General features: G+C 42.0%; 1 protein-coding gene and 1 long non-coding RNA gene across 13 annotated transcripts in view; one reads left to right on the plus strand and one right to left on the minus strand.

Annotated features, from left to right (window-relative positions):
- The window catches only part of GALNTL6 (polypeptide N-acetylgalactosaminyltransferase like 6), a 475,517-nt gene extending 467,921 nt beyond the window's left edge, over positions 1 to 7,596 (plus strand). For all 4 annotated transcript variants that reach the window (XM_082237231.1, XM_082237233.1, XM_082237234.1 and 1 more), the window contains exon 13: positions 6,673 to 7,596. In XM_082237231.1, coding sequence (XP_082093357.1) covers positions 6,673 to 6,843 — 171 coding nt within the window. In that variant the 3' untranslated portion in view covers positions 6,844 to 7,596. The remainder of the gene's footprint in view (positions 1 to 6,672) is intronic.
- Positions 1 to 26,725, minus strand: part of LOC309540444 — a 101,928-nt gene that overhangs the window by 50,100 nt on the left and 25,103 nt on the right. For 5 of the 9 annotated variants that reach the window (XR_014223279.1, XR_014223283.1, XR_014223284.1 and 2 more), the window contains exons 3-4: positions 3,285 to 3,398; positions 2,218 to 2,387 (exon numbers count right to left, since the gene is read on the minus strand). This is a non-coding gene — a long non-coding RNA (uncharacterized lncRNA). Of the gene's footprint in view, positions 1 to 18; positions 399 to 2,217; positions 2,388 to 3,284; positions 3,402 to 4,979; positions 5,078 to 26,725 lie in introns of those variants that run through there. The other 4 variants (XR_014223280.1, XR_014223281.1, XR_014223287.1 and 1 more) reach the window with 4 other exon arrangements.

A 26,725-nucleotide genomic window follows, 5' to 3' on the forward strand; every position in this document is an offset into this window, starting at 1 on the left:
AGATGCTATACTTCACTATACTTGAAAGACAGATTGCTTATGAGCAACACTTTCCCTTATGAATGCTTAGTCATATGTGTAGATTATATTCATTCATTCATTTCATTTTTATCATCCCCATTCTCCAAAGGTCTAGTCACTACATCATGGGACTCTTTCTACAACCAGGAGTCCTGATTCTTCAGACTTCCCCATTTCACATTATACACAGCATAGCCTCTACCTACGTAGCCATTCACCCAGGAGCTCAGGAGTTCCAACAATGCATGCAGTGCTGATTCCACAACCGACACATTTGAATATCAATTAAATAACATGGTATTCAAAATGTATTTGGATACATTTGTAAGAGTCTAGGAATCTATTCTGCTAAAGGTCCTGAAATCGCTGTATTGAACCTGAAATGGACGATAAAAATGAGACACTCTTATTACATTCAGTTCTCAAAGGGGAACCTACTGTAATACTGGTAAAGTATGTGAGTCTCAGAGTTGAACGGGAGTTGAATGGGAAACAAAACAAAAGCTTACACTGCTTGGGACACCAATACCCTTAGTTCAGAGAGTGGTGTCAGCTTTTCAACATCAAGATGCATCACCAGTGAAAAATTGTGATCTGGTGATATACTGCAATGTTGAAACAGAGGGAGGAACAAGCTGCATTGTCCAGGCACTGAGGCCAATGCAGCCTGTTGCTCCCACCAAGTGAAGGTAGCCAAGCGGACTGAGCCTGTCAGGCTCCGTTTGCAAGGCTGCCTCCTCCCCAGTGCCAGCATCAGGCAACCTCTGCACCGTTCCGCAAGGCGCTGGGTGCAAGCCACCCCATCAATGCCTTGCAGAGTGGGGCTGCCTGATGCTGCTGGCGAGCGCTGGACCCGGCATCAGGCAACCTCTGCACTGCCTGTCTGCCTTCGCCTGGGAGGGTGGGCTCCATCTTTCCTCCTGGGGTGAACGACTACCCTGGGGGGGAAAGTTGTAGCCCTCCCTCCCTGGCGATGGCAGTGCCCTCCCTGGAGAAAGAGGTAGCCCCCACCTCACCCCCTGTGCCAAGGCAGCAATGTGTGAGGCAAGCGTGTCTGATGTAACCTGCCCACCCCCTGTGCCAAAGTGGCTCCCTTTTTCTTCTGTTGGCTACCATCACCTGACTGCCTTCGCTTGGGAGAGCAGGCCACGTCTTTCCTCATAGAGTAGTTGTTCAGCCCAGGAGGAAAGGCAGAGCCCTCTCTCCCTGGTAAAGGCAGCCAGGCAGTGCTACGTCCGCACCCCTCAGCGAAGAGGTCTAAGGAAGCCCCCATCTCCGGCTTGCACAACCAGGAGGCAAAGTGGGGGATCCATTAGAGAAGAATTAGGGCTCCCTCAGCTGTGGAGCAGGAGCATGTTAATGGAGCCCACACCCCACCGCTGGCTTGTGTGACCCACTGGCAGGTCAGGGGTCCTTGGCTGAGGCAAGGGCAGCCTCACGCTCCTCAGCCAAGCAGTTTATAGAAGCGGAGGGAGGAACATGCTGCCCTGCCGATGCAGTTTGTTTCTCCCTCTGCGTCGGTATGAGGGCAGAGTGGGATGGAAGTTTAACTCAGCGGGATATCGCTGGTGAAACAGCCACCACTCCTGAGCCCTCTGCCTCCACTGCAGATTGTCTCTCCCTCAGCACCCGCTGGGCACTGGTAGTAGAGAGACTCAGGAGTGGCGGCGGTTTCACCCACAATATACGTACCACTGAGTGAAGCCGCCATCGCGGTCTGCCCCTCATACCAGTCCTGGGCGATATATTAATAAATCACCCAGGCCTAGTGGTTGCAAGGGAAAGGAGCTTTTCAGTAGTGGTGCCCCAGAGAGAATCTCCTGGCACCCACTATGGCATCATACACCAAGCAAAACCTTTTCTATATAGCATGGCATTTGACTGCTGCTTTTTGGGCTGGAGTCAGTTTTAAAGATTAACTATGTAGTGATCATGCCTGTGGAGGTTTAGGAGAACTGTAGTATGTTTAACTGATGTGTTCACTGGTACAGAATATTTTACATTTTGCACTTTATGAGTTTCGCATTGTAATGTGTCGTTTTTATTTTTTTACCTTGCCTTGAGGTGACTCATCTAAGGTGATTAATAAAGCTAATAAATTAATCATTATCATTATCATCACTGTTCCAAATCACTGGATTTATTCATTAATCACGTATTTGGATTTTTTAAATACAAACTAAATTTAGATCCTACCTGATGTCTTTGGAAGAGTTTGCAGTTCAAATGTCATTCTTTTCAGACATGATCTGTTTACAGCATTTTAGTTAATGGCACCAGTCATCCCACACAGCAGTTTGTGTACACATGGAGATCTTCATACAGCTGCTCATCAAAGATGAACAATGTTCTCAGTCTTGCCAATCCTAATAACCCATTGAGAGAGAGGCAGAAGCTATGTTAGATTCAGTCCTTGCACTACCCCCAAGCATATCCTCAGTGCCCTCCAATCTTACCACACCAAATATATTTTAGGATTATGTGCAGAACCAGTGAAGCAAGGATTACTGAACATGCAGCCTTGGATTTTTATCTCACAACTGGGGCCTATGCCAAGAGACTGAGACATATGTCTTTAATATGATTTTCCATAGGATGGCCCATGACATATTCTTTCCACATGATTTCGTATCCAATGTAGTTCTGCTTTGACTGCAACAACAAGTTGTGGGAGAGACGTAAGAGTTGGAATTCAGGCATTCACTCGTTTATCGGGGCTATTGGACTTTATGCTACTCCTGAGAGAGCTGCAGAGGCGACATCTACTAGTAATTCAGACCTGGCACAAAAGACTCTTAAACTGCAATCCCATCAAGCATTGTCCTCCATCTTTATCCCCATTAAATCAAGCTCTTTGGTAACAAATGGAGAAGGAAGCATAGCAGCAGGCCCTGGTGGATCGCACCTTGACTTTGCTGCTGAAAAGCTCACAGTGTGAATATCAGTTCTAATGGTATGTTTTATCATGTGGACATTTGGTCTTATTGGGCCTATGCTGAGACTACCAACTCATTTCACAGAAATGACTGCAGCCGTCAGACAATAATGACTCTCACTGACTACTGACCTTGGCCATAGTTAAAGCAATGACCTAGAAGGAAGGAAAGGAACCTTGTCTCATTACCAATTACCTGAACTGCCCAGGCCTGCCTGCAAGTCCATTATCTTATGGAAAGGGTGTCACTCTGAAATAATATGCCTTCACTGCAAAAAGAAAGGGGAGAAAGAGTTTTTTGCCCTTCCCAGAAGTAACTGAAACTTACCAAGAGGAAATGTTTGCAGTCTCTTCTTGGTTTTCATTCCCCAAGTGCATTGGCTGCAGTGTGCTGCTCATCTTAACGGACCTGGTTCTGCTTCTGATAAAGTCAGCCGAACTTCTGCTAACAAGTGGAGATAGATTGTCAAAAGCAAGCACCGTGTAACAGCCTGGATTTATTTTTAAATAATTTCCTGAAAAAAAGCACTCACTAGTATAAAACACACACACACAGCTTCCTTTTTTGTTCAGATTCTTTCTTAATGACTGAGAATGGCTATTTCAAAAGTGATACTAGTTTAAACACATGGAACCTTTTTTAAAAAAAGAAAAGACTGTAATAAGGCCCTCCTGGATCAGGGCAACAGCCTACCTAGTCCAGCATCTTGCTCCCACAGTGACTAACCAAATGCCCATGGGAAGCCTAAAATGTTGTCATAGATTTTAGGCATAGAAGAAAACTCGGCCCTCCAGATGTTTTGGGACTACAACTACCATCATCCCTGACCTGTTAGCTAGGGATGATGGGAGTTGTAGTCCCAAAACATCTGGAGGGCCGAGTTTGCCTGTGCCTGTCATAGAGCCTCACCTCCAAGGTGTTCCTTGTCAAGATGCCAGCCAGCCATTCCCTCCAAGCAAAGCATTCCCAAATTAGTAAGTGGAAACAAATGAGTGGACTTAACAAAAGCTTTTCAACCTTGGGCATAGTCCAGGCTGGGTTGAGGGCCACAGGCAGTAAATCAGGAACCAGTAAATGGGAATCAGGCAAAAAAGCCATCTAATTCAGAGGTCAAGCCAGAAGATAGGGCTGATAGTACAAGCTAAGCATCAGAACTTAACAGCAACACCAGAAACACAACACATGCTAGAGCTCAAAGCACCACTGAGACAGGAAGTCCTCTTATACTTCTTCCTGCTCAGAAGGAGCCAAGGCTAGCCTGGGCTGAATCCTTCTCTGAGAAGCTGTAGTGACACATCTTGCCACATAGGACAGTGGTCCTCAGTTCCTGACACAGTTACAATGGCTGCCGACTGGGCTCATCAGAATACTGGGGAAGTGCAGTGATGCCAATAGCAACAGGCCCTTGAGGATGCCACCCCTGACATGAGTCTGAGGGACCATATATTTTTTTTTTTTATGTCTGTTTTAGAGGAAACAAGAGAATGAGTTGGAAATGGGGGTATCACACCTTCTGTGACTACAGTAGTGGCTTAAGCATGTGGCGTTCAAAAAGTGAACACAGACCACTGGGTACCAAAATGTATGGGGATAAGCCCTACTAGAAAAATTAACCAACCAACTCAAATTAGTACGGGGACAAGCTAACCCCAGTGTGATTCCCCTTTATCACATACAAAGCACAACATGACAGTGACCTATTCCTACCAACAACATACAAATCAACACGGCTAACCTGACCCAACGACCCAACCCCTACACCACAATGTAACCACCTGAACACAATCAGCCAAACTTTGGACTCCTAACATCTCACAATGTCTACACACACACACACACACACACACACACACAGCCTATCAACATGATGCTGACACAAACCCCTAAACTAACACTATGCAACAGAACATTCTCCCCCCAATTGTACTATTCTTTGCTTATTCGTCTCTTTTGTAATACAATAAAATCTTTTTACAACTATTTTTTTTAAAAAACAAAATTGAATGCACAATTGATTCTGACCTTGAGGAATGGTGATTAGAACAATGCCAACATGAGATCTTGCTGGATCAGGCCAGCATCCTGTTTTCACAGTGGCAAACCAGATACCTATAGGAAACCTGAAAAAGGGAACTTCATAAGAAAAACAAGAAAATTTTCAGAGTACATTGGGAAGAAAAGTTTTTAAATGCACAAGCAATTAATAATAAATAGGGCATGGTTTACTGGACAGGATTCAGGATAACACCCCAACGGACCAGGGTTCCTGTCCCCAGTGGACCCTTGACTCACATCCTCTTCTTTGTTTACTTGCCGTCATCCTCGTGCTTTCCAAACTAGTTTAGAAATCAAATAAATGATGCATAATGGGCGAATCTAAACCTTGTTTAGGACATGTAGAATCAGTTGCATGATTTCTGTGAAATTAATTGGGTGTTCTGTGAAGAATGCAACACTGCTTAATTTCCTCAGCAGAAAAACTGTGGGGGTTGAGCATCTTATGTAAGACAACATGGAAATGACTGCTCTTTAGTAATTTATTGCAGAACAGCAAAGTAAATCCCCAGTCCACAGCAACAGGTCTTTGATGACCAATGCAACAAATATTGGAGCTGGTGGCTCACTGGGTCAAAAGAGCCACCAGAGATCAAACATCACAAACAGAATGTTCATACCTGCTTCTTTTTGTAGCAGGGATTTTGATTTCATTGCCTGCTGCTTCACCTTTCCCCCCTTGCTGGTAGTCAGAGTTGCTTCAGTTTGGGCGCTTGAACAGAAGCCCCTTTGCTACCCTCTGCCAAATTAGGATCACTGCTTTTGCTGGGCTTTGGGGGTGGAGATACAGTCCTTTTGAGCTCTCTTCCCATTGGGGCTGCTTCATAGCGCAGGAGAAAAGAAATCAGTTCCCTTTGTGTTGCACTGCAATAGTGAAGCTAGGGCTGAGAGCACCAATAAGAGGCTTCGGAATGAAGCTACTTGCCCTGATAGCCTGGGCTACTTTGCAGATCCCATGATGCTAGCCTACAGACACAACTTCTGCCAAGATTGCATCTCTAGATGCTGGAAGAATAATCTAAATGAGGCAAAATGAGGAGGTGGAAGTGGAACATAGTAGCTATCAAACCAAACCGTGCATCTGAAAACCCACCTTGCACTAAGTCAGACGAATGGTCCATCTAGCTGAGCATTTTCTACACTGATTGTCAGCATCTCTCTCTGATTTCAGACCATCCTAGCCCTTCCTGGAGACGTGAAGGATTGAACATGGGACCTTTTGTATGAAAAGCAGGTGCTCTACCCCTGCACTACTTCCCTTCCACGGTGGTGTTGGTGAATGATTCAGACAACCAATTGCCACAGAAGTTGTGCAGGAGTAAAGCTAACCAGCTCAGTGATCAAGCATGTTGGCACAGAGTTGCAGTTATGGGAAATGAGGGAGCAGATCCTCTGCAAGTCATCCAGGCTTGTCTTAAATATCAGGGCCTTCATTCATAACTGTTAAATATTTTACTCTAGACAGCCACCTACGTACAATACACTGGAAATAGTCTGGAAGCATTCTACACCATCACTCTGTTTTATTCTGGGCAGAAGAGCTGTCCAAATCTTAAAGAAGCTTGTCTTGACTTTTATAAAACCTCTGTTCCCCAAAACATGGCCATTTTTAATCAGCTGGCATTTGCTTCTTAATGCATTTTTGTTCTCATCCCCACAGGACAAAACTTTGTTCCATCCGGTGAGCAGCAGCTGCATTGATTGCAATCCAGCAGAGAAGAAGATTTTCATGAACAGATGTGATCCTTTATCTGAAACTCAACAGTGGATTTTTGAGCATATTAATATGACTGTTTTAGAGAAATTTAACAGCAAAAAAAACAGCTCTTAGGGAGAAAAAAAACAGACTGTTCTGTACAGATTGCAAACAAGATTTTGGCCAGCATCTGGGTCAAAGGAGTCAGAAATTAAGTTTCCTAGTGCCAGGAAATCTGTTCTGAAGATTAAGTAAATGCCAGGGCAGAAGCCAACGTGCTGTCATTGCGGGTGGACAATATCTGAAGAACTTGGCTGAGAACCTCACCAGCTGCTGCTGGAGGCCTCCTGGCTGACAATTTCCCTTGCTGGTCAAGGGAAAACTTTATTTTAAAAAAATGTTTCCAAACACTCCATGTTAATAAAGTTAAACAGAGTTTTAGAGTTTCTCAGGTCAAACCCTACTATAGTGAGTAGCTATGAATAGTTGCTGTTACTTATGGGGGATACTATGGAGTGCATGAGTGCTATGTGGGAATCTTGAGATGCCACCAGTAGAGAAGTAGAAACATCAATGGATACTGTCAGTGTCTCAGAACTGTAAAACAAGATGGATGTTCTAGCGCCATTCCTTTCCCTTGGTGGAAGTCAGGTTTAAGAGGGTTATTTAAATAAGGTGTTATAACAGATAATGTTAAGAACCTCCCTATTACATTCCTTTCACTGTTGAAATGGGAATGGCTGAAAAGCAATGTAAGAGTAATTTTAGAGTTGCATTTTGAATGAAGCATGAAAATGACTGTAAGGTGTCAAATGACCATTTCTCTTCTGCAGTTGAAGAAAGAATAATTTCCATCACAGCAATTAAATAAAATTTCCATCCATTTTACATGGTGTTGCTGAACAATCATCTGCAATCATTCATACTTATCAAGTCACCATTGATGGGATGAGCCAAAAGTGACCACATCCTCCTTCATCTTTAAAAAGTAGACATGTTATTTATAATAGCAACACAATGGAAGGTTTTCAGAAAGGATTTCTGCTTGGAACACTGCATTTCTTTCCTGGCACTTTTTATTAAAAGATGCATAAGTGGATTTAGATCAATACAATCACCAGGAGAAGAAGCATAATGAGTCTGACAAGGCAGGTTTGTGGCCAAATACACTCCCTGGAGCTAAAGGTTGTCGGATTCTACCAGTATTAACTCAGTGCTGCAGGAATGGCTATAGGAGGCTATAGGCAGTTGTGGAGTTTCTATTAAAGTAGAATAGCATTATGTAGAATAGCAGCTGAAACTGCAGGCAACTGCCAACTGTTTCAGTTAATGCCATTGCAGGAGCTTAACAAAATCTACTGTATCATGTTATGCAGCTTTTCTGTAGCTGCACACTGTGAACATCCTAAGAATATGTTTCCAAACTTTTTTGGGGAACCGTTTAAAGCAACCTGCTTTTGAGAACCAAATTTCACAATCAGCAGAATCAGATGCTGCGCTCATTGCTGGACACCAGTGCAGCCCACAGGTGGGGATCATTATGCTTCAATGTTTCCCCATACAGTGGTACCTCGGGTTACATACGCTTCAGGTTACATACGCTTCAGGTTACAGACTCCACTAACCCAGAAATAGTGCTTCAGGTTAAGAACTTTGCTTCAAGATGAGAACAGAAATTGTGCTCCAGCGGCGCGGCGGCAGCAGGAGGCCCCATTAGCTAATGTGGTACTTCAGGTTAAGAACAGTTTCACGTTAAGAACAGACCTCCGGAACAAATTAAGTACTTAACCCGAGGTACCACTGTATATATATTTTTAAATATAACTACCTGTGTAAAGTTAACACGTGAGAACAACTGACCCCTAAACTTGATGTTATTGCCCCTGCCCCCCATGTGTGGGGAGAATTTTATATGGGTGAGCATTCATATATGCCACGTCAAATGATACTGAAGAGTTACATCACATAATTTTGCTGATTATGCGCCCTGGCTCTTGGCTGGCAAATATGGGTGAGCATTCAAATCTGCAAACTAGATAAGGAGAAGTTACGCCGTGTAGTTTTGTCTATTGTGGGTGCACGTTTTCTTTATGTATGATGTTAACAAGAGATGTTACCTTTGAGCTTATATAGAAAGTATGGATTATAGCACAGTAAATGCACATTGGAAGCTACCGCCTTCAGATTCAGGCAAAATGAGAAGCTGGAAGTGAAAAATGGTAGTTATCAAACCAAACTGTGCATCTGAAAAGTAATTTCAGCTTTCAGTTACTCCAATTCAAGTCAGAATTGTCTTGTTCTTTGTTTCAAATCTTCACATAAAGCCTTCATATTTTATCATGTGAGAAGCAGCAGCTTAAAATTTGTTTTGCTATATCATTCTCCTTCCTTGACAGAGATGAAGGAGCAGACAACTTTCAGGTTCCTAATATTAAGAGGAGGGCAGCCATCTTTCAGTTGTACTTAAATTCCAAAACTGAATGTTGAAGGAACCAAGGATGCAGATATTTCAGTTTTCATGATTTGACGTAAGTGGAGTAAAATACCACTTTCATTTATATCATGTGTCAAATTTGTTCTGAACATCTATTTATGTTCCTTAGTTTGGTGATGTATTAAGGTGGAATGTTTGTTCCTTAGTCGTCTACATGTATGGCAATGGCTTTATCTGTAGAGCAGCAGTGCTGGTCAAATTTATGCATGCATTGTAGAATGGATGAATTTCTAGATTGCAGGGATTGGTACATGCAAGCCCATCTGTTCACAATGCTTGCCTTCTTCCTTCTCTACCCCTAGCCGCTAATCTGATTCATCTGCCATCAACAGGACATACAGTTTTGTACACTATGATTCCAACCCACACAGAAAAGGTTTGCAATAGCTAGATTCTGCTTGTGGCAAATGAATTGGACAACTACTTTTCTGTGAGCAGGTGGTGACCAAGGAGAAGGCATAGATTCTAGGTCGCCAGGACATGCTAAGTGGGCCTATGCTATCTATAGCATTCAGATGCATATGCTAGAATATCAAAATGTCCCATGTTAAAGTGAGATAGATTATTTCATATAGCTCTATTTCAAATCGTCATGAGATATATTTATCAAGTCAGGGTGCAATCCTGCATGCAGGGTGCTTAAGTGACTGGGAGAGAAGCAGGATTGTGTGCAGGATTGATAAACCCTGCATAAATCTTAGCCAGTTGTGACATTAAATTGTGGTAAGCCTTACTGAAGGACATCAAAAGAGAGCTAGTTTTTCAAAGCAACATAGAAACCCCCAACAATGAAAACTCCCAGCAGTGAACAGAAATATCTCAAACAGTGGCTATATATTCAGGTAGGTAGCCGTGTTGGTCTGACAGTCGAAATAAATAAATAAAATTAAAAAAAAATTCCAGTAGCACCTTAGAAACCAACTAAGTTTGTTCTGGGTATGGTAGCCGTGTTGGTCTGACGCAGTTGAAATAAAAAACAAAAAAAATTGTCCAGTACAAAAATTACCCAAAGCAAACTTAGTTGATCTCTAAGGTGCTAGTGGCTATAGAGATACAGTGGTACCTCGGGTTAAGTACTTAATTCGTTCCGGAGGTCCGTTCTTAACCTGAAACTGTTCTTAAGCTGAAGCACCACTTTGGCTAATGCGGCCTCCTGCTGCTGCCGTGCCGCCGGAACACGATTTCTGTTCTCATCCTGAAGCAAAGTTCTTAACCCAAGGTACTATTTCTGGGTTAGCGGAGTCTGTAACCTGAAGCATATGTAACCTGAAGCATATGTAACCCGAGGTACCGCTGTATTTCTGAAAGTTGTTTTGACACTGATAGAATCAAAAAGTTGAAAACGGCCTTGCAGGTCATCTAGTCAAATACCTGGCTTGATGCAGTAATTCTCTTCTCAAAGATAAATTGCAATGAAAATGAAACATGCACACCCAGTATCGGACAGCACAAACTAGGCTGAAAGATAGTACAAACTAGGCAGAGTTTAGGGGGGGGGGGAATCAAAGCCGTAAAAAAAAGAAATATGTCATCTGAAATACTAATGAACTGTTGTACTTGGAAACAAAATATGCGTAATCGCTCATCTGTATTCACTTTACAATAATTGAGTTTAACCACTGTACACACTGGCACACAGCACAAATCCACCACAGTGTTTGACTTGCTTTAGGGCTACTGAGGTCAGTGGACTTCAGTCATCTTAGCATGAGCCATGTTGGACCACAGCCACTCTTCTGAATTCTGCCATTTTTAATGAAAATGCTGGATACTGTTACCATTAATGGTGTCCTGGTACTTACGCAGCATTGTAACATTTATTTCATATATTTCTATCAGCTCCTCAAATGTGTTTTGTCATGTCAATATGATGTGTGGCATCCAACCTGATTATTGCTGAAGTCCTAAGGTAACCCAAATGCAGTCCCTTAGCAGCCCAAACTTGAAGCTGTGAACCACTTAAGAAATGGAAGTTTCCTTTTGTTGAAAAGACCCTATCCTGAAAACAAAATAAAGTACTAGAAATATTTTCAGTTAGGCAATATTAGCAGCTCTTTCATCTGTGCAAGATATTGACACGGCAAAGGTAGCTATCTCGCTCCACAGGTCATGACATGGTAACAAGGTCTCCATTCTTATTAGTGAAGATTTGATTGTAGAAAAGCTGGAGCAGTGTGTTAAAACACACTCTGTTCAGCACTGATATCAAGTGTCATGCTTGGATGCCTGAATTGTGAATTGCAATTCACACATCAATGCTCCGAGTATAGATGAAACGCTCTTAAAGAAATGAGTGTTTACTCTTCAGAATTGTTCTTGGGGATAAAAATGGCTTCTCTTAAAATAGATAGGGACTGATAAAATTGCCATTGATTTCTCTGACAAGTTGACACCTTAACAACGGTTGTATACTAGCTCAGTGAAATGAATATGGTGTTATTAGTCTATTATACAGTGGACAGATATCCCTTGCAATAAGCACCAACCAGGTTGCTTTCCATTTACTGGCAGTCTTATCATCAGCACCTGAGGTCTAATAAACAGGAGAAATAATGCACACCTGTTTACTGTGAGTAGCCAGGTTTAGGAGACAACCTGTCACAGAGCATGGTGGGGTATGCAGTTCTTTGGCTTGCACACTTCATGATGTCCCCCTTAAGTACCTATTTAAGGAGAAATGAGAAATTTCTGCTGGCACAGTAACCCTGCTGTATCTGTAGGCCCAGCAAGCAATAAGAGGTAAGAAAACCTTGCTTGCCTAGTGGCTGCCCAAGTATGTTTTACTTCTACTTGTACAATAAGCACAACACCTGGATAGAATCATAGAGTTGGAAGGGACCCTGAGGATCATCTAGTCCAACCCCTTGCAAGGCAGGAATACGCAGCTGTCCCATATCGGGAACAAACCTGCTACCTTGGCATTATCAGCACCACGCTCTAACCAACTGAGCTATCCAGGCCCATACCCACCCAGAAAGAATTACAAATGCTTCAAACGGGGGGACATTCTCCTCTCGCCCAAGTTAGGCTAAAGTGTTTGAACGTTACATACTATAGTCCCATTCACTTTGTGGGGAGTAAAGCCATGTGAAATCCAAGTACTCTGGCTTAACTGGGTGGCGAACGGAACTGTCAAAAAGGTGGACTATATTAATAAGGGTGATAGCAGAAACTACCAATAGTGATGTTGGGTAATATCCACACTATACATTTAAAAGCATATGACTCCCCACCCACACAAATAAGAATAATCCTAGGAAATGTGGTTTACCCATCACAGCTACAATTTTCAACACCCGTAACAAACTACAGTTCTCAGGATTCTTTGGGAAAGCCACATGCTTTAAATGTAAGGCTTGGGTGTGTTTACCAATAAATTTATGACTGCTGGTTTCTACGGTAGGCCCATCATGTACACCAAGCATTAGTTCTATGAAGTCTTCCCAAGGAAGAACATCAGTGCTCTTCTGTGTGTGGAATATGCCTTCTGCTTATTGAAGGGCTGCTTTTACACCTCACACTTGAGTACTGCATGAGAAAAGTGATCCTAAATCCAAAGACGGCTTGGCCAACCTATTGTCCAAAAAGAAGCTTGAGAACTACTATGGAACCCCCCTGTGATTGTACTGCATGAATTACCATGCCAAGGTCAAAAACAAGCATTTATGGAACACTAGCAGCCATTTTCTTTTCCATGAATCATGGCTATATGGTTGCTTCCAGACAACCTGTTTAATTAGCATTCAGCCTGATTTGTTTGTGGAGAGATTGGAGGATATTGGCTATTTAATTAGCATTCATCCTGATTTGTTTGTAGGGAGGCTAGATGGTGCTGCATCAAAGCAAGTGTTGTGCCACACTTTTCAGTGCATTTTCATGTCACTTTTGTTATCAGGAAAATGCCTGATCTTTTAAGGAAGTGGATTTGTTTCATGAGAGCTTCAAATCAGCTTTAACTGCACAGCGTGAATTTGTTGGGATGGGACTGAATCCCACCCCAAAATAGGGAGTCTGGAAGCTCCTTGTGGTACTTTGGATACAGCCATGTTTCTACATAAGTAATGGCTGCAATAGTTTAATGTTCCTAAATCTCACTAACATCCAAAGATTAAGGCTGCAATGCTACAGTATAATAATAATAGTAATAATAATTTATATGCCCTACCCTGGAAGAAAGTCCCATTGATGCTGTAGATATGCATAGGATTGTGCAGACAAGCACATAGACTGGGATACAAACAGCTACGTTAAATGCACCCATACTACTTCAAATGCCCAATGGGATTTTTGAACCTTTATTCTGAATATGATCCCCTGTGCACATCACAAATTGCTTTTGAAATCTTCATTTCAAAAGAGGTTTTCCACGCAGCTTAGTGTACTACTGTTCAAGAAACGTGAGTCCAGATCTCCCACACATGCTTTCTTGGGTCTGTGCCATGAAATCTTTTTCTGGATTACTGAACTTTTTGGGGGACGGGCTGGTGGTGTTATATGAATTGTACATTGCATCTATATCAAAGTATGGTAGAACTTTTGCAGATGGTATAAACCATCATGTTTCGTAGTCAACCTTCTTCCAAACATTTGTGAAATAACTAAATTTTGTGATTTTGTATTGCAGCCCTTTACAGTATGCAAGCCATAGAATGATAACTTAGAAAGAACAGCAAATGGACTGGTTTGCATGGAAGACCAAACTACAGTTTAGTGTTAGATTCTGACAGTTAAAAAACTAAGTAAGATTCATGCATTTGCCTCTTCATCCAGCAAAACCATGAGGTGGTTTTAAGAAGCTTTATATTCCTTTTTAATCACAGGTTTGCCACGCCATCTAGGTTTGCCATGTTCATTTTAATTATGGTTTGTTTAGGCCTCAGATGACAGTTTAAGAAGCTGGCTTGTTTCAACAAACCATAGTTAAAATTAACCACAGTTTAGAATGCAAACATAATGATAAACTGTGATTAATCAAAAACAAAGGGGCTTATCATCTCCTCATCATGCCCATGTTGGAGGAGAAGAGAGGTGGTACTTGCAAGCCCAAGCCTCCCGTTGGGTTTTCCTAGGAAGGCTAAAACATGGTTTAACATTATGTCTGAATCCTCCTACTAGCATACCAGAAATCTTTGCCCAGAGACAAGCCCAGATATCCCAGGTGCTTCCAAACCTCCATGTCGAGACAGCAGTATCAAAGGAACATATTTCACTACTACATTATGATCTCCAGCTATTGGGAACATCCATGTTTTCTGCATTAACAGTAAAAGTAATATCCATTTTCTTGAAGTCTCTCTCAAATACTTTGGATTAGCATGTGTCTCAGTACACAGAATCAACTTAACCGAAGCAGATAATACAAAAAAAAAGTTAACTGATTTTGTTTTCACAAATCAAAATTAAATTAACCTCAGTTTACAGTTTGGACATAACACTAAACTATGGCTAACTGAAACCAATCAAAAACTTCTGCTAGCCTCACAGCCATTTAAGGGAAGAGGAGATGATGGCGACCACACACAAGCGCAAGGCTCAGGCACATTAAACTAAGCCATTGTTTAGTGCTATATATTGAAACCAGGCCAAATACTGTATGTTTATCAAGTTAGGATGCAATCCCCACACCCCAAATTCTACTGCTAATTGGCATTCTCCATTCATTTCAAGGGATCCTGCACATATGAGTCCTATTGAAATGAAGGCAGTGTGCAACAAGCAGTTAAGCAGATTGCACTTTTACTCCTGATGATACAATGAGCTCAGGTTCACATAGGTGCAAAATAGCAGTGGGTATGTTTGACATCACTGGCAGGTCTCATGTAGAGAGCTGCCTTCCTAGGTATGGGTGTCTTTATCACAGATGTGTTTCAAGTGGCAAACCACTGCTGTATGCACAGGTGCAATTTTGTATTGGTGGGTCTTTAGGGGACATTAGCTGAATGAAAAGCAAAGTCTGAAGAAAATTGATTAGACAGCAATTAGTGTCATAGGAAAAATAAGGACGACCATCATGAGCAGACCCTAAAAGTGTAACGGGAGCACTTGGCAGAGCAATACTCATCCACTCCAGCCTTCATAATGTTACTTCCTTAGAACCAAGATGTGTGTTTTTTCATTTACTTATTTTTTAAATCTGAATTTTTCTCCAATGAGTGGAAATTTTTATATTTTTGGACCTATGATTTCTCTGAATGGTTCCATATAATAAATATGAAACAATAACTTTACTGGGAAGTGTGATTCAGTGTTATTAAAAACAATAACGCAAGTTCACTTATATCCAACAGCACCCAAGCAAAAGTGCCTGGGGGTTAGCAATTAAGCCTCGGCAGGGTCGCCCTTTATCCCCTTATGTCTGTGTATCATTGCTGCTGGATAGACTATTGCCACAACACCACTAAAGACGAAGTTTCTTCCAATTGCTTTCAGGACTATGGGTATATACCCAGATTCAGTGTTCTGTAACCGAGACTGAAACCTTTATTAAATGTAGGTGGTGATAATTGCGACTTTCTAAATGGCATAGAAAACCAGGCAGCCAAGACCCCATGAGCTGATGAAAAGAATACGTTTCCTAGAGTTTAACGACTGGAAACTTGAATTATTTGTCCTAGAAAGCTTTTGTGTTTAGTCCATTAATAATATGAGGGGAGATGCCAGTAGCCATACATGCAGCAGGCTTCTTTGAGAAAGGAAAATGACTGCACAGTTACAGTTTAAGATAAAATACAATCTTATCATATAATTGGAAATCAAGCCCTCCTGGAGGTTTTACTTTGCTTTCCAGAAAAACTGCAAAACAAAATAAATCAATAACTCTTTGTCAAATTAAGGTGAAAGGGTTCAGTCTGAAAGCTTTGCACATGCAATGATTCCTAATTAGTCTCTATGTGACTAATTGAAGTGATCTCACCCACACACATGGGCAACCACCAGTAAGTATGACCTCACCAAACGAGGCCTCCATGCGTTGGTCTGTGGGCCTACTTCGGGCCTCTGGGCCTCGCCATTTGGCCAGTGAGGTGGTTTTGGTCAAAAACATGTATCAAAAACAGCATGGAAATAGGATGAGGCTACAGTTCAGTGGGAAAACAGGTGCCTTATATATTGCCAAAAGTCCCAGGTTCAATCGCTGGAATCTCCCATTAGAAATAATCCCAGGGAGAAGAGTTAGGGAATATCTCCTCTGGAAAACCACCACCAGCTTGAATAGGCAGCACTCAACAAGAGGGACATCAGTCTGCCTCAGTATAAAGAAGCTTCAGACATTGAAATTGAGAGTTAACAGCACGATCCTATGCATGCCTGCTTAGAAGCAAGTCCTCAATGGGACTTAGGGCTTGTCCACATTTGAGCATTATGTAGCTGTTGATCCATTTCCCACCATTCAAATTAGATTGGAGTAGCAATTTGAATCTGACTTTGCTTATGTGGTGCAACATTGATCTTTCCCTTTCATACCAATAGGTTTCCCTTTTCTGTTGGTCCACAGCTTCTAATTAGTTGATTTTATTATGCTGATCAAGTCCTAACAGGGCATGCTAGCAGACAGCTGCACACACTTGCATTTTTTTACAAAATTATCCCCATCTAGGAGGTGCGCAAAAGCACTGTTAGGCAACTGCAAATTCCCTGCACAAAATTATTTATGTGGCTTGCTTGTGCAGTTTTCCAGTTTTCTGCAAATCTGAGGGATCAAAAGAAATATGTACACGTATACAGTAAGGGACGCGGGTGGCGCTGTGGGCTAAAGCCTCAACGCCTAGGGCTTGCCGATCGAAAGGTCGGCGGTTCGAATCCCCGCGGCGGGGTGCGCTCCCGCTGTTCGGTCCCAGCGCCTGCCCACCTAGCAGTTCGAAAGCACCCCCGGGTGCAAGTAGATAAATAGGTACCGCTTACCAGCGGGAAGGTAAACGGCGTTCCGTGTGCGGCTCTGGCTCGCCAGAGCTGCGATGTCACGCTGGCCACGTGACCCGGAAGTGTCCCCGGACAGCGCTGGCCCCCGGCCAATAAATGTGAGATGGGCGCACAAACCCCACAGTCTGTCAAGACTGGCCCGTTCGGGCAGGGGTACCTTTACCTTTATACAGTGGTACCTCGGGTTACATACGCTTCAGATTACATACGTTTCAGGTTACAGACTCCGCTAACCCAGAAATAGTGCTTCAGGTTAAGAACTTTGCTGCAGGACGAGAATAGAAATCGTGCTCCAGCAGCGCGGCGACAGCAGGAGGCCCCATTAGCTAAAGTGGTGATTCAGGTTAAGAACAGTTTCAGGTTAAGAACGGACCTCCAGAACGAATTAAGCACTTAACCTGAGGTACCACTGTAATGCTATGCTCCTCTGTTCAGGAGCATGCTAGTTAGGAGCACGGCTAGAAAAGAAATCAAAGCACTAAGGAAATAGTGGGCATGGAAAAGGAAGTAGCAGGAAGTGGCAACTGATCCACCTAGTAAGAAATACCAAAACAAACCCTGAGTAAGGTGGTTGGGAGCCCAATTTCCCCAAACTTATTGGACTACCCCCCTATTGGGTATAGCTGAATATATGAGTTTCAGTGGGAAGTTGGTGTTGTTTAACATCATGAAGACAACAGAAATTAAATAGAAACACAAACAGCTGCAAACACACAGTAAACTCCAGTGTGGACAAGCCCTTCCGCTCTGATAAATTTCTACAGGATTGTCCCCTAAATCAGATCTCTCTAGGTTGCTTCACTTCTTTCCCTGGATTGATGCCCTTAAGGAAAGCAAACTGGTCCATTGCAAGTCAAAATCAGTCAAGTACATTGAAAAAAAATATGAAATTGTTGCTAGTATGCATCTGTCTCGGGAAACAATGCCATTTTATAATATTGGGAGGGATCTTATTTTTCATGACTATATATGTTAAAGGCAATTGAATGTTTAATATCCAGTTACACAGATCTTTTGATGCTAAACACGAAAGCATACCCAACTGGGGCTGGCTGATGAGCCGGCTTAGATGTAGTACAAATAACGGATGTAGAAACACTGATCAATGATGAATGGTTGCCTCAAAATAACATTTTAATGACAGGCTTAAAGGATTAAGCAAGAGCACATGCCTGTATTAGATGTTTACCGAACATCCTGACTTGGAATGAAAACTCTGCCCCTCTTGTTTTTGTTTTGTACTTCAATGTATTAAGACAATGGGGAAATGAGTAAAAAACATTTCAGAACATTTTGCAAGATTTGCTCTGAATTAATAAATACCTCTCTAAAATTAGTGTATTTATTCTTTTCAGCTTGAATATTTTCCAGAGCGATGTGATAACAGTTCAGATTCAGAACTTTTTACCACGGTTATACAAGATTTCATTGCCACTCCTATTCTTGCATACCTCATTTGCCTAATCTCTATTCTTGATACAATTTTGCTCAGAAGGCACTTCTGTCCTGCATGTTGGGTGCTGAAACTCCCAGGTGGCCAAGCTACATGTGTGTCTTAAATACATACAATGGTGATCCCTGGCAATCTATCCAGCCGACAAATATGAAGGCATATTTACATTAGGCCGCCTGATAGCAAAAGACTGAAACTCATTTCTTCGCTCCAAGCACATTGTGTTCCTTACAAAGTGTTCATAATATATTTATAATCAATTTGCTTGCATCCTCCTTCCACACTATGTTTACAATTCCCTAAAATGCATAAAATGGCAAATAAATATATAAATGCAAAACAATAAAAACATCAGCAATGGAACAGAGGACAAGAATGCAATATCAGAATCTATGGCAGGTATGCACGGCTTAAAAGCTTGTAATCCAATTGCTGTTCACTCTCAAATAATTGGGTCACCTCATATTCGGGGGGGGGGGCGAGATTCCAAGGCTCATTGGCTGTGGCTCTTTCCCAACTTTCTGTGTGCAATCAACATGTGATTGGGCAGTTCCCACAAATAACCGCAGGTGTTTGTAGCAGACAAGAAAGGTCAACACAGGCGGAAAAGCAACTGTTGCACAAAGCACCACAGCTAGTGCCACAGATGCCAGAGCAACCTTCTCCAACCTAATGCCCTCTAGATGTTGTTGGACTATGGCTCCCATGAAACATCTGGATAGCGGCAGGCTGGAGGGGAGGGCTATGCTAGAATTCCTGAATCCAGAGGTGCTTTTGCCCTTCCCCTTTACGAGGTGGGCAGGACAGTAGTGCCCTTTACTATTGACTTCAGCTAGACTTCAAAGACTGATTTAGCATTGTTTTAGCCAGTGCTTATTTATAGAAGCATTTTTTTTCTGAAGCCTCAATTAAGCAAGCATTGATTATCAATACCTTTAAATATATTGATAGCTAGGAACTCCCATTAAGATAACACATTGATGCTTTTCTAGGGAGCCGTGAAGGAGCCTGTAATCAAACACTAACTAAAAATATCAGCAAGTCATGAAGGATAACTATCAAGTCGACAGCCATTTTAATCACTCCAATTACTCAATTGTCTGCGCCTAATTCGTTATAGGCAGTTCAATTGTGTTTGCCTTGATTGATATCGCAGTGGTTGCCTTAAAAAAACAATGACATTTTGTGAATAACAAAGTCAGCACAAAAATATGCACCAGATCCCAAAGGAAGCTGGAGGAATTATGATTGCTCAGTTCCCCTTTGCAAATGAATAAGTAGGAAGAAAGATCAGTTATGAAAATAATAACAATCTAGTTTAGAATCAGATCCATCTAAAGCAGTTCTCCATCAATTGTAAGAGAATAGCAAAGCTTGAAGCAGACCATATTAGGATAACGAAGGCATTTTCCTTCTGTGTTGTTTGGAATTCATAGCCTAGATAAACTGATTGTGGAAAATGCATCGAGAAAAACTAAAATTCTAATTAATTCCTTAGGTAAGAAAAGCAAACTTCCAGGGAAAGCCTAGGAAGATGATTTTATAGTTTGAAGGAAATGTGGGGGGTTTTAGGGTGGGGGGTAGAACTTGAGAACAGGGCGCATTCCAAACCTGTTTTATATTATTATGTCTTACATATGTATTCCACCTTCCCTCAAAGGACTACAGGATGGTGCACATGCTATTTTTCCTCACAACAATTCTCAGAGGTAAGTTAGGCTGAGAAAAGATGACTGGCTCAAGGTCACCCTACAAGCAGAAAACCCAATTGTTATTTGTTCTGATTCAGTGATAAACAGTGGGGTTTCCTGCAGAAAGTTGTGGGACAAAAGAAAAATACTTGGAGATGGATTTGTGCCTGGAAAGCACGACACAAAAGGAAATCTGGATGAGTCCTTAATGTGCTTAGAATTGAAACCCTGTTCTTTTTCCACAGCATCACATTGCCTCTTAAACCTGCCTCCTTGCATACTATCGATAAACCCAATCTGGATGTCAACAGTAAGAGTAGTTAATCCAGCTCTTGATCAGTACCTAGAATTTAGCAAACCTCACAATGGAAAATTAATTAAGTAGCTAGAATCAGGGCAATTGTCCAGCTGACTGGAAATACTGCTCAAAAAAGGAAGTAAAACAGCATTCTTGGAAATCAAGCAGGACTATCAGCAGTACCTTTGTGACCAAGGCAGTTGACCAGAGACCAAATTCTGGGAAGAGGACTTTTCATATTGCCTTCCTTGACTATGGGGGCCATTCCTTTTGTAGCATGGGAAGGTTATAGGCAGGCAGAGGGAAAACAGGAATAAATCTATTTGCCACCTAGTTGAAAATGCACACTGTAGTGTTCCAGCATGCTAAATGCAGGTGATCTTTTAAACAAAACGTAGCTCCAGGTGAAAGCAAACTGCAGCTACAGTGGTACCTCGGATTAAGAACAGTCCTGTTTACGAACGATCCGGTTTATGAACTCCACAAAACTGGAAGTAGTGTCCCGGTTTGCGAACTTTATCTCAGTCTAAGAACGGAATCCGAACAGTGGAAGGGCACCACCAGCATGAGGCCTCATTAGGGAAAGCGCACTTCAGTTTAAGAACAGTTTCGGTTTAAGAACAGACTTCCAGAACGGATTAAGTTCGTAATCTGAGGTACCACTGTACAATCCTTTTTACAGATTTTGGAGAATTATAGGCCAAAATGTTGCTCAGGAACAAGGAAGTCTCAGTTTCTTTGTGCTTGGCAGCGTGCCAGGAGATGTGAAGAAAGAAGCTGAGATCCACTTGCTTGCGCACCCTGCCTCCTTTTTAATTGAATTCGTTTTATCAGGTTTTTAAAGCTTGGATAAGTAGCGTCAATGCCCTTTTTATCTTGCTCTTGTTTTTCTTACGCATAAACTCACAATGGAAACTTTTCCACTATCAGCCAACGCTGGCGTGTACATAGAACTTGGAAACAGGGCCCTTGAAGGCCATTCTCCAGCTATCGCACATAGGCAGGAACCCTCCCAGCATTCACACACCTCCCCTTTATGGATAATGATCTGTAGCTGTTGAGTGCAGTCAGCATTGTGTCTAAAATCCTGTCCCTGGATTACTTCATGCTAAAGTTCTTGTGCATTTTTTCCTGTAAAACTGGCAACCTCATTACAGATGTCTTCATCTTTCTGGGAGAGAGCTTGTGTTTAACCTGAACAAACATCCTGGAACTCCAACCCACCCAGCTACTGTTCCATCCTTCCAAGTTTCTGGGGGTGGGATATCTCAGTGCAAAACATTCCCTTCCCACCTCTCATAAGCATCCATTAACTAGGGTCATTGAACGCGCACAAAATGTGAGTTGCCTGTACTACTTTAGCAGTAATTGCTTCAACCAAATAATCCTGGGAATGGTAGTTTGTTAAAGGTCTCTTTAATAACTGAATTGCAGGGGGTTGGTCTAGATGATCCTCAGGGTCCCTTCCAACTCTAAAATTCTATGACTCTACAAACCCTCAGCACCCTTTAAAAAAACTACATCTCCCAGGATTCTTTGGGAGAAGCTATTACTGTTGAAGTGGCATAGGAGTGCTTTAAAAGTATTGTGCAGGTGTGACCAATCACCTGTTCCATGTTTTTCCATGCACATTGGAAATATAATATCAACGTAGTCCTGTTGTTGTTTTTTAATATATCAGTGGTGGTCATAACACCAATATAATTACTGTTGTATATTAGCATACCCTAGTGTTGGACCAGGATCAGAAACATGCAGGTCTGAATCCCCACTTAGCTATGGCCCTTGCTGGGTTACCTTGGGATAGTCACTCTATCTTAGCCTAGCTTACCTCACAGGGTTATTGTGTGGATAAAATCAGATGGCGGGGTGACAAACATCACCTTGATCTCCTTAGAGGAAAGGAGGGATATAAACGAAAGAAAGAAAAGTAGTGTGCAAAAACTAATTGAAAGGTCAGCCTCAGAGAGTAGCAGCCAAGGAAACCATTCAGAGGAACAGTTGAGTAACTCTGGAATAACTCAGTTGGGCTAACAGAGATACAAGAAAAATGCTTAGCTGTACACACCTGGGAAGGGACAAAAGGGAAAAGGCAATGAAAACACAACACTGAACAAAAGGCAATTGGAGAACCTTGCAATGCAGGCACAGCCAAAGCTGTTCATCAGCTGCCATAAGTTTCGATTGTGGCCAGCTATTCGGGTTGAAATTGGAGGAGATCCATTCAGTGGAATGAATTTTATTGATTGCCTTGATGTGTTCCTGAGTGATCTTCAAACAGAGGGGATTATATTGATTGGAGAGACCAGTGGCAGTGCCAAAAAGGATGCTGCCACTATCTTAAAGGAAGTTAATTCTGGCCTGAATGCCAAGCCACTAGTTTCAGTCATAGCTGGTTTGACTGCTCCTCCAAGCAGGATAATGAGTCATGCTGCGACAATCATTGATGTTGGAAAAGGTCAAGCTAAAGAGAAAATAACTGCTCTTCTAAGTGTCAGAGCAGTCATCAGGGTGATTCTTACTCACCTGGACAGTGTCAGGTACAGTGAATTACAGCAGTGGAAAACATTTAGAACAGTAAGAATTCCCCCCATCTCCAAAATGTGAGTAACGCTCTTTCCGATGTTCAGGCTGTGAGGGCTATTGCTTCTGGAAACACTGAAACATGAAGGAGGCTGTAAGAGGAGCTTGGGGAATACAATCTTGTGCGAATACAATCTTGTGCAAATTCAGAGAATGATGCTATTAAAGTTATGGTACTCTCTCTCTGGAAAAAGACTGGGGGGAAATGAAAATAGAAGGCCCTAGAGGAGATTGGAATACTATCGTAAACCCAACAGGAAACGGAAAAACAGGAAATGGAATTAAACATACTGGCCCAATGTGTGATCACAGTGGAGAGACTTTTAGATGGAGATTGATGGAAGGTTTTATTAGCATTCAGTTTGGAGTTATGGTAGTGGGAATTAATGAAGGTAAAGGAAAAATTATGGTTGACATTTATCAATAATAACAATTAAGGAACCCATCTTGGACTTTTTGTGGGGAAAAGAAATGAATGATTCTGAGACACCCTGACTTAGAATAAATATTGTTTAACAGAAAACGAAGATGGATGTTAGCATAGACTGAGTGTTTTAAATAAACATATTTTCTTTTTTAATATAACCAGCAGGTGGCAAATCAGAACATTTCATTTTGTATCTTTTTTCTAATGTTTCTTTTTCTTTTGTCTTTTTCACTATATTTTCTCTCTCTTTCCTTCCCTATCTCTTTTCTTTCTTTTTACTGTCCCTTACTGTTTTTCTTCTTTCTCTTCTTTCTTTGGAGTCCTCTGTTTGGGGCCTTCATTAAGGTCCAGAGATTATATATTCAGATGGAAGATGGTTGATGGAGGACCCTGGGTGAGCGACAAGGAAAGTTCAGTCTCTTAGAGAGGGAGGGCTGGGAGAAAAAAGGAATGATGTCAGGTGAGAGATGGGAGGAGCTTCTGTGCTCAGTGGGTGGTGAAGGCTAATAATTACTTTTAAGTAGGACTCCATATTCTACCTATTCAATGTGTATTTTCTGTAGTTTTACTGTATTATGAAAGAAATTCAATTAAAGAAATTAAACGAAATAGAAGCAGAATTTGCCTACCTTGTTTTTGTTACTGCTGGAATCGAGTGCTAGACTCTATGTAAGTAAACACTATTTTGTATGCTTTACTTTACAGTCTGTGTACTTCTTTTATTAGGAGAGAATAGGAAAAGTCCAGTCTGCTACTGGAGGCTGGAGAAATAAAAACTAAGGCTACACAGCCTAGTCCCAAAGTTTGCACTTTAATGCTGCAAGGGATGGTGTTTTAAGTCTTCTAAGCGTATTAAGTCTAAACGCTAAACTGATTTACTTTAAACATTCTGCTCACACACGTGAGTAATAGGGAAGATAAATTATACAAGAATACACACATTCTTTATAAAAGAATATATACTAGTCTACCTACAAAATCCATCCAACACTGGGGAGATAGAAAACTGGGGAGGGTGAAATCGAGTAGCGTGTCTGGAATCCTGAGCAGCAACACTCCACACTGAAACATTTTGAGGCAATCTCCATAAAGCACTTTCTTTTTTACTGGGGGAAAAAACATGTTTTCACTTGCCTGAGCATTAGTGACATGCAGCATTTGAATTCAGTTGTGAAGCCATCAAAGTATTTCCACAAAAAAGACAGAAGGCAGACCTGCCTATTCTATCTTCCTATTTTCGAACTTGCCAGGCTGTGTGCTGAAGTCATTACCAGGGACAGTCACAGAGTTGGTTTAGGGTAGGGTTGTCAGAGAATTCTGACAGAAAAAGAAATGGGAGTGGAAATTGCCAGCGTTTGCTTATTCACTCCCGTGTTCAAAACGGAAATCAATCCAGAGAATACAAGTGGCATTCACTGTTCTTGTTTTCAGTCTGCAAACAGTATGTAATGGATGACTTTCCCCACTTTCTGCATTGTCCTTCCTTTGCACTGAAATGTATAGCCTTTACAGTGAAATGAATGGTGTGGAGCTATGCAATTATAACCTGATTAACTACATAAATTCTGCCACAGCAGATAGCAGAACTCATAACACCTTTTTGCTATAAGTTGAACTGCAGCAGAACAGAAGCTGGCTGGAAAGAAAATCAATGTATTCCTACATCCACAGCTTAGGGTTTAAATGAACTACAGACATGCAAAAAAAACCACAACCCTGTTGGATTAGTATTACTTGTCCACACTATTCCCAGCCCACAAAGCGGATGTTTTTTGAAGAACAGGTTTTTAAGAACAGGTTTACTTTAAGGGGAAGAAGACAAAGCAAGTGATTTTATAACCCAAGATCACAAGATTCTGCAAAACACGCACAAAAAACTCTCCCTCCTTTAATGACCCAATCCTATGCCACGCTGGCATCTGGAAGTGCTGAAGAGCTTCCTTGTTTATACCTTCTACCCTTAATCTCTTGTCTAAGAAAGAAAGAAAGAAAGGGCTGACAGAAAGGGAGAGGGCAAGCGAGAAGGCATGACAAAGAGAAAAGGGGAGGCTTCAGATGCAGTCCCTAGCAGATTGCACCTGGTGGAATGTGGTCTTTGGCAGAAAATAGAGTCATTTCGCCTCTGCCCTATAACAAGGAATTGTAGGGAGTTGTCTTTACAGAGGGACCGTGATCCTCACTTAATGCAGGAACACAGGAGCAGCAATTAGAAAAGATATGCACAGACAGACATGGTAATGTTGAATGCTCCGTGTGATGGCACATTAAATTTTTCGTGCACCTTTCGGGGGAAAGAAATTTGGGAGGACAGCTTTTTATTATGTAGCTATGTGCAGGAGCAATTTTCACTATCTTGTTCACTGTGTTTAGCAGAGAAAAAAACATAAGCCTTTTTCTTCTCTGCGTAAGATGCTAAAGGGAGTACAAAGGTTAAAGCAAGTGCATGTTTTATCCACAGAACACACCTTTGCTTGCTGAACTCCAACACGGAAGTGTCAACAGGAACTAGGACCCACTCCCTTTTCCAAGGCACCTTATGTTGTATCAGATAACTGCTGGTCATGTGCAATAAATTATTGTGGTCTACAAGGAATAGTTACAGGCTGCTTAAACAGCTCCCAGGATTCAGCGTCAATTTCCAGGGCCAGGGATCTCAAACGTCCCCTTGTGTTTTTCCCATTTATCCCATCCAAGGGCAAGAACAGCAATACTCATCCATACTTGTATGACTTGAAGCCACATCAGGATTTAAAACAAACCAACAAACTCAGATTTCCATTGGACATACGGGGAAGTTTTACCCTTCCCATTCTCCAGCCATGATCCTGATAGGAATATTCCCTACTGGAAAAGAACATGGAAACCAGGAGATTCCCCACCCCCCCACCCCATCACCAGCTGTGGAACAGGGGCAATTTCTATGGGATCCCGGCTGCAGAGTGAAGAGGCGAAACTCACCTGCCTGCACGCTGCAGTCTGGGGAACACCTAGGGTTATTTCTTTTAACCCCCTGCGTTGGCTGCAAGTCACACAATTAATACCATGCACAGTTAGGTCTGCAGTTGTATTAGGCTAGGAGTAGGGAAGCTCAGAGCTAGGGACCAAATGCATTTCTCCTGGCCTACCTGGCCTCAAGACTCTCCCTAGGCTGTAG

This window comes from Podarcis vaucheri, assembly GCF_965113315.1.
Source record: "Podarcis vaucheri genome assembly, chromosome: 9".
Classification (NCBI taxonomy): domain Eukaryota; kingdom Metazoa; phylum Chordata; class Lepidosauria; order Squamata; family Lacertidae; genus Podarcis; species Podarcis vaucheri.